The following is a 12,410-nucleotide window of genomic DNA, read 5'->3' as shown; positions in this document are numbered from 1 at the left end:
CCACACTCATGCCCATTTGCTGCATAGAGTACTCATAGGGACTTTAGCTACCCTGACTGCTTTTGCAAATTTTCAGTATTATACAAAGTCTAAGGGAAAAGACAGTGGTAGAGGTGGGGGGAGGGTTGTATGTTTTTCAATCCTACATTCAGAATTAAAAATAAGCATAAAAGTTCAAAGAAGAGGGCTCGAGAGATGGCTCAGAGGCTAAGAGCACTGACTGCTCTTCCAGAGGTCCTGAGTTCAATTCCCAGCAACCACATGGTGGCTCACAGCCATCTATAATGAGATCTGGTGCCGTCTTCTGGCCTGCAGGCATACATGGAAAAAATATTGTATACATAACAAATAAATTAATCTTTTAAAAAAAAAAAGTTCAAAGAAGAAATGGTTTATTGGTCAGGCACGGGTATAGACTCAGTTTCTCCAATATTTTTTCTCCTACCTCTTACATGTACTTTCTCAGTCCCTTCTATTCTTTTTACTCTTTGTCCTTAACATTGGATGCAGCAGAGTAGGGAGAAGGGTTTGAATTATGTTAAGACCAAAAATAGCTAGTTTTTAATTCCTCATAAATCAAATATGAATTGAAGCCATAGTACCACTCCTCTAGGTTAGTGGTTCTCAACCTTCATAACACTACAACCCTTTAAAATAGTTCCTCATGTTGTGGTGACTTCCAGCCATAAAATGATGTTTTTCTACTTCATAACTGTAATTTTGCTACAAGATATCTGATATGCGATCCCTGTGAAAGGGCCATTCAAATATACCCAAAGGGGTTGCAACGCACAGGTTGAGAATTGATGGTTTAGGCAAATATTTTAGGATCCATGATCTCTTTAAAGAAAAACTGACATACCAAAGAGCTTTTAAGGAAGACTTCAGATTTTAGGCTTAGAACATCTTATTAGAGAGGTTAAAAGTGATAACTTTCTCCCTTCTAATAAAAAGTAGAAACACAGTGTGGATAGGGTGTGGTAAATAGTGAATTAACAGTTTCACATCTTATTTTATATATCTCTCTAAGATTTTATATCTTACACTTAGTGGGTCTAGGGACTAGAATTTTCTTTGGAAAAGAATTCAAGTTTCTAAGAATGTTGTATTTCTTCCACTTTGTATTAATTATGATTTAGACAGTGCCTTTCCATAACTAACACAGAAGACCCAAAGACCATGAATTTATGTCCTGAATACCAGAGAGGCCATGTCTTCATGCCAGCACCCAGGAGGCTTAGGTCAAAGGGTCTAGTATTCAAGGTCAGTCTTGCGCCACACAGGGAGAGGCGCAAGAAAGCCAAGAAAGAGGAAACAAGAAAGAGGAGGCAGCATTCTTATTAGATAGAATGGTGTGGCTAAATGTCATGCATCTGTTAGGGTAAATATGACTACTGTAGAAAATGCATGACTATATATGAAGCTGACTTCTGGTTAGGGCACTCACAGTTTTCTTTGTTCTTTTTATTACTTTTTTACATTTATTTACTTATTTATTCTGGGGGTGTGTGTGCATGTCCAGAGTGAAGGTAAGCAGAAGCCCAAAGTGTAGAAAGGTGCCGTTCACAGGTGGTGGTGTGCCTTTGTGTCAAAGATACTATCTAGGCTTTAAAAAGATGCCAACTTCAGGGCTGTTTTCCATCCTAATGAGAAAAGGGCTCATTAGTTCTTGTGAGTCTTAACCTCTTTAAGAGTTTCTCTTAAAAATTGTCTTCCTTTACCTTTTTATTACATGTCCAGTTGTTGTGTGTATGCATGGGTGTGTGTGCCATGCCGTGTTTGTGGGAGTTAAAGAACAACTTCTCCTTCAGTTAGTCTTATGAAAACACTGCTCCAGAGTCTGTGGGCTCAGCATCACACACCTCTAATCCCAGTATATTCGGGAGGAATGGCAATTTCTGTGAGTTTAAATTTTGTGAATTTAAGGCCAGTCTGATCTACCTGGTGACAGCCAGGGCTTTATAGTGAGAGCCTGTTTTAAAGATTTTCTTTAATGTCACCCAATGTCTTGATTAAGGGTATTTACCTATTTCTTGTTCCTTCTCTAATGAAAAGCCAAAATAACATTTTGATCTTTTATGTAATGTGAAATGGAGTCAATCTTTCCTTCACTCATCATGTTGTACACTTGATATCTCTCACTAAGCAGAGAATGTCAAGCTACTAGAACAAGATTTGTATAATTCCTCTTAAGCACTAGAGTTTAGCCAGGAAAGGAGCATTATCGCCTTATTAAACACCTTATTAGGATTGTTTTATGTGATTTGGCTTCAGAACACTCAGCCAATTCTCACTAAGATGAGAAATAGTAGTATGCAGACTTTTGGTGGAATTAAAACTATTGGGCAGTTTTCATAAGTAAACAACAGTCATACTTGGCTTTAGAATAGTAAATTCTCTACCTTATTGTAGCTATACAGGATGACTTGTTTCAGTTTGATATTCTAAAAACTTAGTATGAGCTTAGAGTTTCATATAGCAGAAACCCTAAAGACTATTGAATGGTTCTCCTCATTTTGGTTGATGGTGGGTTGAAAGAACTAAACTAAGAATTGTTTTTTCTCCACTAAAAAAAAAAATAGTGTGTCTTCTGTATAGTCTAGTGCCTTTAGTAAAATGACAAAGTTATAAATCTAGAACATTACTCTATTGGAAGCCAGGAGACTTAGATTCTAACTGAAGTCATGGGTTTGAAAAAATGGTCAGTTTGATGTCTGTTATTAATCTTGCCTGTGTCAAATCATTGGCTTGGTCTGTCAGAACAGGGTATCTCCTTGGTTCTGTTGGCTTCAACACTGCTCTCTCCGTTGCAGCCTGAGGAAGAGCAGTTGCTTTGTGACAGCACAGGCTCCAGCTCCTCTACAGATGACGCAGCTTCCCTGGACCGGCACTCTTCTCATGGCAGCGATGTGTCCCTTCCTCGGGCTTCAAAGTTGAATAGGTCCAGGAACCATCAGGGCTCGAATGGCTTTTCCAGCCATGGCGTGGGACCTGAGCGTCGAGAGAGCGAGAGTGAGCCTGCTGGCTCTGGTGAGATGGAGGAGGAAGAAATGGACAGCATCACTGAGGTGCCTGCAAATCGCTCTTTCCTGCGGAGCTCCATGCGCTCTCTTTCCCCCTTCCGGAGACATAGCTGGGGTCCTGGGAAGAATGCAGCCAGCGATGCAGAAATGAACCAGCGGAGGTAAGATGAAGCCTGTGCATTTCATAACTCAGTCTGTGTTGTCTTTTGGGAAGTATTTGCTTTATTGTTACTGGTTAAAAGAAAAAAAAGGAGACATTGGTCTCTTTTCTCTAAAAGGTAACCCAGGCTTGGCAACCAGGCAGAGGTGCATTCTGACTCCACCCGGGGCAGCCCCTTGAGCAGTGTGAATGTTCCTTTCAATGTATTTGTGATAACGTAAACTATTACTGTCAAATAGTGAGTAAATAATAAGCCTGATCAATCAGTGAAATTCATGAATCTGGAAGAGAAAATTCTGTTAGCTTATGAAATCTTACAGTCTCAACACATCTGACTGGTGTGGTGTTTCCTGAGGATCACAGCCATATGTTTCTGATACAGAAATGTGATAATGTCTAAATTATCAGTATGTAATTCCCAAGAGGATACAAGACGCATACACTAAAATTGTTGGTTTTTTCCTATCTGTCGTACAGTTTGAGGAATTTTTACAAGTATTACCCAGTTTGTAAGTTTGGCAGCAGTCTGTATGTAAGAAGTTGGATTGGCTTCTGACCTCTTGACTTTGATTCTATAGACCCGTATTGTAGCATCTAACAGGTTACAGGTGTGCTTGCCCCAGAGCTGCTTTACCTGGCTAAAAAGATGCTCTCAGCCAGGAAAAGAGGGTGCTGCTTGTTTTTAGTTTTGACTGAGTTTTGAAATAGGGTCTTGCTATATAGCTCTAGCCGACATGGAACTCGTTGCTCAGTGTAGGCTAACAATTCACTCCAGACAGTTCTCCCTAGCTTAGTCTTTGAATTTCTGAGTCTGCAGACAGGAGACACCATACTCAGTTACTGATAGTTGCTTTAAAACAATTGTTATAAATAACACAATTTTTTTTTCCTCATTATATTAAGGCTATAAGTACATGTAATCTTAATCAAGTCAGGGTTTTTTGTTTTGTTTTGAGACAGAGTCTCATGTAGCCAGGGCCAGCCTGAGTGTCCCTATGTAAGACAGGCTTAGCCTCCTGATCCTCCTGCTTCCACCACCCAAGTGTTAAGATAACAGACATTCACCTCCTTTAATTTTTTAATATGTATGAGTGTTTTACCTGAATATGTATCTGCACTATGTTTGTGCATGGTGCCCAAGGAGACCAGAAGAGGGCATCATGTCCTCTAAAACTGGAGTTACAGACAGTTGTAAGCCACAGTATGGGTGCTGGGAATCAAAATCCAGTCCTCTAGAAGAATAGCTAGTGTTTTAATTACTGAGCTATTTTTCCAGACCTTCATTTATTCTTTTAATCAGCTAACACACATTGAGCATTCTTTTTAGGTCTGGCAGTATCATAGGTTCTAGAGAAATAGAGGTAAACAAGATATTACTCCCTGCCCTTGCAGAGCTCAGAATCAAACTATACTTCACTGGTTTGCCCATTTTTTTCAGACTCTTTTCATAGCAAATTGCCTTACATTGTTTTTTAATCTTCTCCATGATAAAGGTGTTGTTTTCCCCATAGTTGCCAATTAGAGGACTGTTCGAGACACTTGACATCATCTACAGTAGAATCTAGGTTTCTAATCACAGTCAAATCTTTGTACAATCTCGTATTATTCCATGGTATTAGGATAGTAGTTTAAAATAATAAACTACATTGTGTTTATATCCTTTTGAAATCTCAGGTTATATAAAAACTAATTTCTTTTTTTTTTTTTTTAATTTATTTATTATGTGTACAATATTCTGTCTGTGTGTATGCCTGCTGGCCAGAAGAGGGCACCAGACCTCATTACAGATGGTTGTAAGCCACCATGTGGTTGCTGGGAATTGAACTGAGGACCTTTGGAAGAGCAGGCAATGCTCTTAACCGCTGAGCCATCTCTCCAGCCCTAAAAACTAATTTCTAAATGCTTTCCTTCCCAGTTTTATACATGCTGTTTCCTTTTAAAACATTGATAGAGACATCAGGAATGATCTTGAAGGCAGAAATTACTCCCTGAAGCCTTAGTAACCTTCTTGATAGAATATCCTTGACTTAGATGATAAAGGACTGATCAGGGAATGGGGATTTATTTTATGCATAACTCACCAGAGATCTGTTTTTAATAACTGATTTCGGAAGTATATGTATTTGAATCATGTAGCTCAGGTGAAAAAAATTGAAGCCAGATTTAATGATTTGCCCAAGATTTCTTGGTGATCTTAGACTTGTTACCTATTTGTATTTTCAGCGTGTATATCATGTTTGTTTAAACTTAGTATAAAGGACTATCTAGTACTGTCTTAATACCTTTAGAGGCAATGGAATAACGGTTAGGTTTTATCACTTTAATAGCCTGACTAATTTGTATATTATTACTTGTATATTTTGTTATCTGAATTTTAAAGCCTGAAGAAAAGCCCTTTAATGTTTCAAATGGCGCTTTTCTCTGAGCCATTTATTTTATCACTTATACTAATCTTCATAACTCATCATCCAATTAACTTTTTGGAGTACAGAGGGAACAAAAGCTATCTTTCTGTCAAATATTTGGGGTTCTGGTATTTTTATCATTTCATTCTTTTGGTCTCTTCCCTCCTGTGCTGTTTGTCTTTGGGGAATATATTTCTTCCAGGTGTGACCTCTGTGTTTTGTGTATTTGTGTATCGTTGTAATTCACCTCCATTATTGACCTCTTCCATCATTCATTTTCAGTTCAATGCAAGTTCTTGGGGATGTTGTCAGGAGACCTCCCATTCATAGGAGAAGGTACAGAGTTCACTAAATTGAACTAACCATGTCATCTCTGAGTGTGTACTAACAAGCATCTCATTCTGGTTACCTGATTGGGCAACATTTTGAAACATATTATTTATTTCTTGTGCAGCCAAATAAAATATAGGTGCTTCTTAATTGCTATGCCCACCTGGTAGGAAATAGTCTCTTTAGTCTAAAGTCTTTTTCTAGTTCTAAATTTATAATATACACACCCGCTTACTGACTCAGATGACTTTGAAATAAGGTCTCACCTGACTTTGTGTGTTTTGTTTGTTTGTTTTGTTTCCATGTTGTAGCTAACTAATGGACCTTGGGGAATACTTCCCTCTGTAATCAGAAAAGAAAGAGAATAGCCATAAATTCATTTGTGGTCACTCACACATAGGTTCTAAAATATTTTCAATACATTTTTGAATAATATGAAGAAGGATTTGTATTAGTTGACCACCTGCTAGTTTCCATCTCATTGTGGACAGTCTTTCAGAAAGCAGTATGGCATAGGCTGATATCTTTTTTGAATTGCTTAATTATTATTTATCAAATAAAAAATAAAGCTTACATGTATAAGCCAAGAGCTGATTTCTAATTAAACATAATCAGTTGCTTTATGTTTTAAAGACTTTTACTGTGTAGAACTCTTAATGACTTTTCTCCCATTGTTTAAAAAAATCATTTAGAAATCAGAAAAGTGTGGTGCTTTTATTATATTTCTTATATAAAGAGACTTTTGCAAAGATACTTTTATCTATTTGCAGAATATTTGTGAGAAAGGCAAAAAAAAATCTTCCTACTTTTTCCTCTATCATTTTTATGTGTATTGTCCTTTAATTCCATATTTTAGGGGAAGTTTCAATCTTAAATTCTAACATTTTCATGAACCTAAGTAGTTTTGATATCAGCTAGGTTCCGGGGAAGCAAATTATTAAGTACCTTTTTCAGTAGACAATATGTAAAAGTTTTAGAAATGTATTTGTTGCTGTCTCTGAACTAACTGAAGCCTGTGCTAGGCTACATGGTGAAGGACGACAAGTTGCTGCCTGCAGCCCAAGCTGTACACACCAGACTCATGGCCTGAGTTTACAGTATGTTCTAAGTGAAAAATATTTTTGTACAAAGAGCATGATTCATAATTTTAAAATTTATAAAATTGAAACATTTCAACAAGAAGAAAGTCGTTCTCAGAACAACAAAAACTGTACCTCCTAAATTTCAAAGCCAAAGAACCTTGTGATTTTGAAGACTTTTGGAAATGCACTTTTATTATGACAGGAGTCAGGGAAGGCTTAGACCAATTGCAGCTTGTCAGATCCTATGAGGCTTGTATGGCTCTTTTTTTGTCCTGTTCTGCTGAGGATGTTGGCACATGGTCTTAATCCCAGCACTCTGGAGGCAGAAGCAGGTGAATTTCTGAATTCGAGGCCAGGCTGGTCTACAGAGCGAGTTCCAGGACAACAAGGGCTACACAGAGAAACCCTGTCTCAGGGGGGCAAAAAAGAAAGAAATGAAATCATATACTTAGGTATCCTATTGGAAGTTAAATATTAAATTAGCAATCCAAAGAATGGACTTCTGGGCCTTATAAATGTTTGAAAATTACATTTTATTTCTGTTCACGTAAGTTTGAGTCAGTCTAATCCTTCTTCTCAGATGAGAGATTCCTCAAACTGTATATTTTCTTTTTTCTTTTGTGAGCCTTACACTGTTATTTAATCAGATTTGAACATTTGTATGCCATTTGGAACAGCCATAGAAGAAATTGTTGTAGCATCCCGCCATTTTCCTCATCTCGAGTCTTGTCCACCAAGCAGAGTTGTTGGAGATTTTGGAGGCTGAGCCCCCTGGGTGGTTCTACTGTTGTCCAGGAGCTCTTGGTTCTCTTTGTTGTATAAGACGAAAGCACTTAGTTATAGGCCCCCAGAGCAGTATTTTTAGGTGACAATACTTATTAATCAAAAATTCTGACCTCGGACCACACCTTGGGGATATGTCTCCAGTAACTAAACAAATAAAGCATCAAACAAAGATTCTGACCTTTTTGATCTAGTTTGGTCATAAAGTACCTGTGTATAATTTGTTTTAACCTTTTCACCCTAGATTTTCCTCCCCTGCTATCTCGCATAGGACAAACAAGAAAACAACTGCTCACATGGATTTTTTTTTTTTTTAATCTCGGGGGATATAAATACAAAATTAAAATTTTAAAGACATTTCCATCTTAATAGCATAAAACTCTAAGAAAAATAAATCTGCCTATCAGTTCAAAACTGTAAGGGAGGTATGGCCTTTATTGGAGCTGCCTCATTTTAAGCAGAAAGGCCTAATGAATGCTTCTCAAGAAGAACTATGAGTTTGCTGTTGTATAAGGTGCTGTGTGGCTTATCTGGATCCTTACTGGGAACATATGAGGGAAAAATACTGACTTCTCAGTGAGGCTTCTGAGCTGTTTGTAGTGTTTCCCTTCGATTCAGGCCTAGGAACCAGAGTCAAGGGATGTGGGAGCAATGATGAATACAGAGAGACACTTGGCCACAACAGAAGTTTTGAAACACCTAGGGGAATGTCTGCAGAGGAAGCCATGAGTGGGGTGCACTTTTTGCCAGGGGATTAGCCGAAGGAGCTCTTTAGTTTAAATTTAGTAGTTATCCTGTAAAGAGCACACACGACCTTTCCCAAAACACTGAGTGGACATCAGCTGCACAGTATTAAATTCCTGAGGTTCTTTTTCTAGTCTTTTCCTAAATTCTCATCGTTGCATTCCTATTTTTTTATAAATGGTTACATAAGTCTATCTCTGTGTTCTTTCTTTTTAAACTGAATAACCCAAACCTGTTTCCCCTTTTCTCCCTCCATTTCTTGTTTCTGCCTTTGATGTCGTCTCCAGTATGAGCTGGTGTCCCTCTGGTGTGCAATACTCGGCTGCCCTGAATGCTGACTTTAATTTCAGAAGGTATAGTATTACATGTCCAGCCACCAAACCAGGAACTGTAAAGTAAGACTTCTGGCCTTGAGCTGTAGCTGGCTTCTCTGTGGCTGGAATGCATATGGGCAGACTATGATATCTGTGAGCCTAGTGTACTGCTGCCTTCGCTATGGATGCCACTAACCCATTTGCAGGAGTGTGGCCTAGGAACAGTGCCTACTGCTCTATCGTTTGTCTCAAGTAGCAATAGCTGGCTGTGTTTCTGCATGAACCTTGTGTCTGTGATATAAGCCCTTGTCTTTGTTTTCTTTTTTTCCAAGTTCCCAGATTCTTAGGAAAACAATAAATCAAAACAACTAATAGGCCCTGGTTTCTATTATATTTTCAAGTCCTACATTTAAGTTCTTAATTTAGATACCTCGTCATTTTATATTTGTCTTTGAGTTAAGCAGACAGATTTAATTATTAAAATTTTCAGAATTAAGTTTTGTAGTAAGTGGAGATCAAGTTTTCTCAGGCTTTTCAGATAATTCACAGTGGAAAACTAAATTTCTTCACTTGGCTAAAGTTTCTTCTTATGCCTGGTGTTAAAAGTGGGTTCTACATAGACATTTAGTTTCAGTTCATTATGACTTCTATTGTCAACTAAAATAAGAGCAACAAATTTGTTAAACGTTTACCCACTAGAGACAATAGAGACATATGGGTTCAGTTCTTAAGTAATCTATGAAGAAAAACCCTTTGGGGCTGGAATCTATGAACTTAATTGTAGCAATTAACTGTACAGTTTTCCCAGAACAGAAGTAACTATATCGCTTCAGTATACATCCAAATACAGTTCCAGCTGAGTAACTGAGAACACAGCTACAATTGTATTCTTCTTTCAAAGACGGTCCCACTGTAGTTACAGCAGATGGGCGCATTATTCTAGTTAGCGACTCCAAAGAGAGTAGACAGCTAGCCTTCCTCCTTACCCTCTTACTTTCACAGAGTAACCTTCCTTTGAAAATTCCACACCCTGTTTGCTTTTTCAGCATTATTTTTTATGTGCCTGTCTGCAGCTGATGATTCTCACTAAGCCATCATCAGGAACTGGCTGGCTGGGTGTGCACAGTGGTATTGCTTACTAGAGAAACTAATAAGTAGAACTATACCCAGAAAGTTGTCAACCAAAGTATAATTGAGTGTAAAGTTTTATAATGGTCCCTGTGATGAGCACGCGGCCATCTCACTCACTTTTCATTCTCAAAGCTCCTTATGACTGTGCTTTGTGACGTTTGGCATTAAATGAGTTAGAGTCTGGAAAGATTATTTTGATCACATCGATGAAAACCGATACATATATACAGTATGAGATAAATTTGTCTATTGATATGCTGAAAAACAACTAAGAAAATGATGTCTGGCTCAACATTTAGATAAGTCGAATGAGGCAGGGAAGTAAACGTGTCTGGGGTTCTTTCTCAGCATCCAGGACCCCTGTGGGGCTGAGTGGTGCTCATCTGCTCTGTGTCCTGTACACATTTTGAGCAGGAGACACGGGAATAACACAAGTTAGAGGGATTTTTGTTTCCTCCCATTCTGAGAACTACAAACAATGAATGAACTCTTGTGCTTTGTGTTCAGTTTCAGTCTGGAAGGCTTGACAGGAGGAGCTGGTGTTGGAAATAAACCATCTTCATCTCTAGAAATGAGCTCTGCAAACTCCGGTGAGCTCAGAAACCCTTTCAGTGGCAAGGAACAGAGAGACTCTCTGATGTCACTTTCAGAAGAACATCTGGAGCCAGACCAGAGACAGCATCATAGGATGTTTGATCAGCAGGTAAAGCTAAAATAAGTATATATTGCTAATAGGGGTGGTAGTAGAACATTATCCCCAAATATGATCTCATTGATTTAATGCTTTTTATTAGTTTTAGTATAAAGCTAGAAATGTAATTACTTACCTACTAAATGATATCTTCAAGTCTAGAAATAACATGTTTTTAATCACTAAACATAAATACTTAAATATACGTTAATCAGAACTGGAGAGATGACTCAGTGGTTAAGAATACTTACTGGTCTTGCAGAGAACTGGCATTTGGTTCCCAGCACTCACATATAGTGACTCACAGCCGTCCGTAAGTCCAGTTCCAAGGATCTAATGCCTTCTGACTTCCAGGGGCACCAGTCAGTACACAAACATACATTCAGAAAAGAACACTCTATACAAAAATAAATAAGTATAAAAATAGCATTTTCAAGAAAAAATACATTAATATACACAGATGTAAATATTCCATCATAACAAATGTTTCAGGATTGGGAAAGTGTTCAGGGCATGCAGCTTCCTTTATCTGTCTTTGTTGTTTTTTGCCAGCTCATTGTAAATTGAGTTTTAAAGTGTATTGCATGTCATTATCACATTTACCAATTTTAAAGTCTATGCCCCAAGTTTATTTACTAGAGAAAACATGTTCTTTGTCTCAGCTATACTGTTCAAGAAATACCTGTTGATTCCCTTCCTTAACTGTCAGAGCTCCAAGCCACTACAAGTGAGTTGTCTAATGCCACATAACATTTGGCTAAACAGTATGAACTCAGACTTGCTCACTTTGGGCTTATTGCTTCTTTCCATAACATAAAAGTAGACAGGTTTTAAGGAGAATACTTTAATTTTCTTAGTACTGTTTGTGTGACCTTTTCTGAGATGGATTATTTCCAGAAATTCAACAGATGACCCTGTCTTTTTTAGTACTACTGTTATCTTTCTGATTTAATCTTTCTAGATAAAGTCAACATTTCTAGATAAACATAAGCATTTTTGTGCCGTCCTGTACTGTACTGTGCTGTGCTGTGCTGTGCTTGCATGGTCTTTCTAGAACCTTCATCTTACCTTTAGTTCCTCTTGAGCACAACCTCAGTGTGGGTGTTGTGCTTCGTGTATCTCTCTGATCTAGACTAGTTGCCTGCAGCCAACTTCCTCTTGAAAGTGTCTGCTGTTCGCTGAGGTCATTTTTCAGGCCTCACAGTTGTATTTGAAACATAGCAACCGTTTGCCTCAAATTCCATGGTTACACATGGAACAAGCGCTAAATAATCAGAAGTCTTTGGCCCAGCTGAGTGAGTGCATGCTGAGTAAGATGTTCAGTGTCTTTCTTAAGGAGGCAGATTTCATCTTGTGAGAGGATTAGAATGAACTGTCTCAAAAGAAGTGTGAGTTCCTTATCACCAGAAGTAATGATTCCTTCAGGGGTGTTAAAAGGAGTCCCTGCTTTACTTTGGGCTACACAGCTTTTAAAATGCTATGGATTTAAATTGCCAGCAATACTGCCAAGGAAGTTGTTACTACATTGCAGTCACCCTGCCTTCATGTAGAATCAGTGAGGAAGCGAAAGAGGTTTAGCTCCTTCCCAAATGCGTTGCTGCTTTGCTAATGCTCTTGAAATACCTCCTACTCACATCCCAGCCTCCAGCTCTTGATAATCCGAGTAACAACATATCCTACTGTGTGTCTGTGAATATGTTCTGATTTTTTTCCGAGGAGCAGTATACTATATGATCTGTTACTTCCG

General features: G+C 38.2%; 1 protein-coding gene across 2 annotated transcripts in view; it reads left to right on the top strand.

Annotated features, from left to right (window-relative positions):
- The window catches only part of Akap13 (A-kinase anchoring protein 13), a 264,078-nt gene that overhangs the window by 182,577 nt on the left and 69,091 nt on the right, over positions 1–12,410 (top strand). The window contains exons 11-14 of one of the 2 annotated variants that reach the window (XM_057755917.1): positions 2,814–3,184; positions 5,871–5,924; positions 8,815–8,880; positions 10,480–10,675. In XM_057755917.1, the coding sequence (XP_057611900.1) occupies positions 2,814–3,184; positions 5,871–5,924; positions 8,815–8,880; positions 10,480–10,675 (687 nt within the window). The remainder of the gene's footprint in view (positions 1–2,813; positions 3,185–5,870; positions 5,925–8,814; positions 8,881–10,479; positions 10,676–12,410) is intronic. The other variant, XM_057755918.1, reaches the window with a different exon arrangement.

This window comes from Chionomys nivalis, chromosome 23 (genome assembly GCF_950005125.1).
Source record: "Chionomys nivalis chromosome 23, mChiNiv1.1, whole genome shotgun sequence".
NCBI lineage: Eukaryota > Metazoa > Chordata > Mammalia > Rodentia > Cricetidae > Chionomys > Chionomys nivalis.
This window is presented reverse-complemented; position numbering and strand designations above follow the sequence as displayed.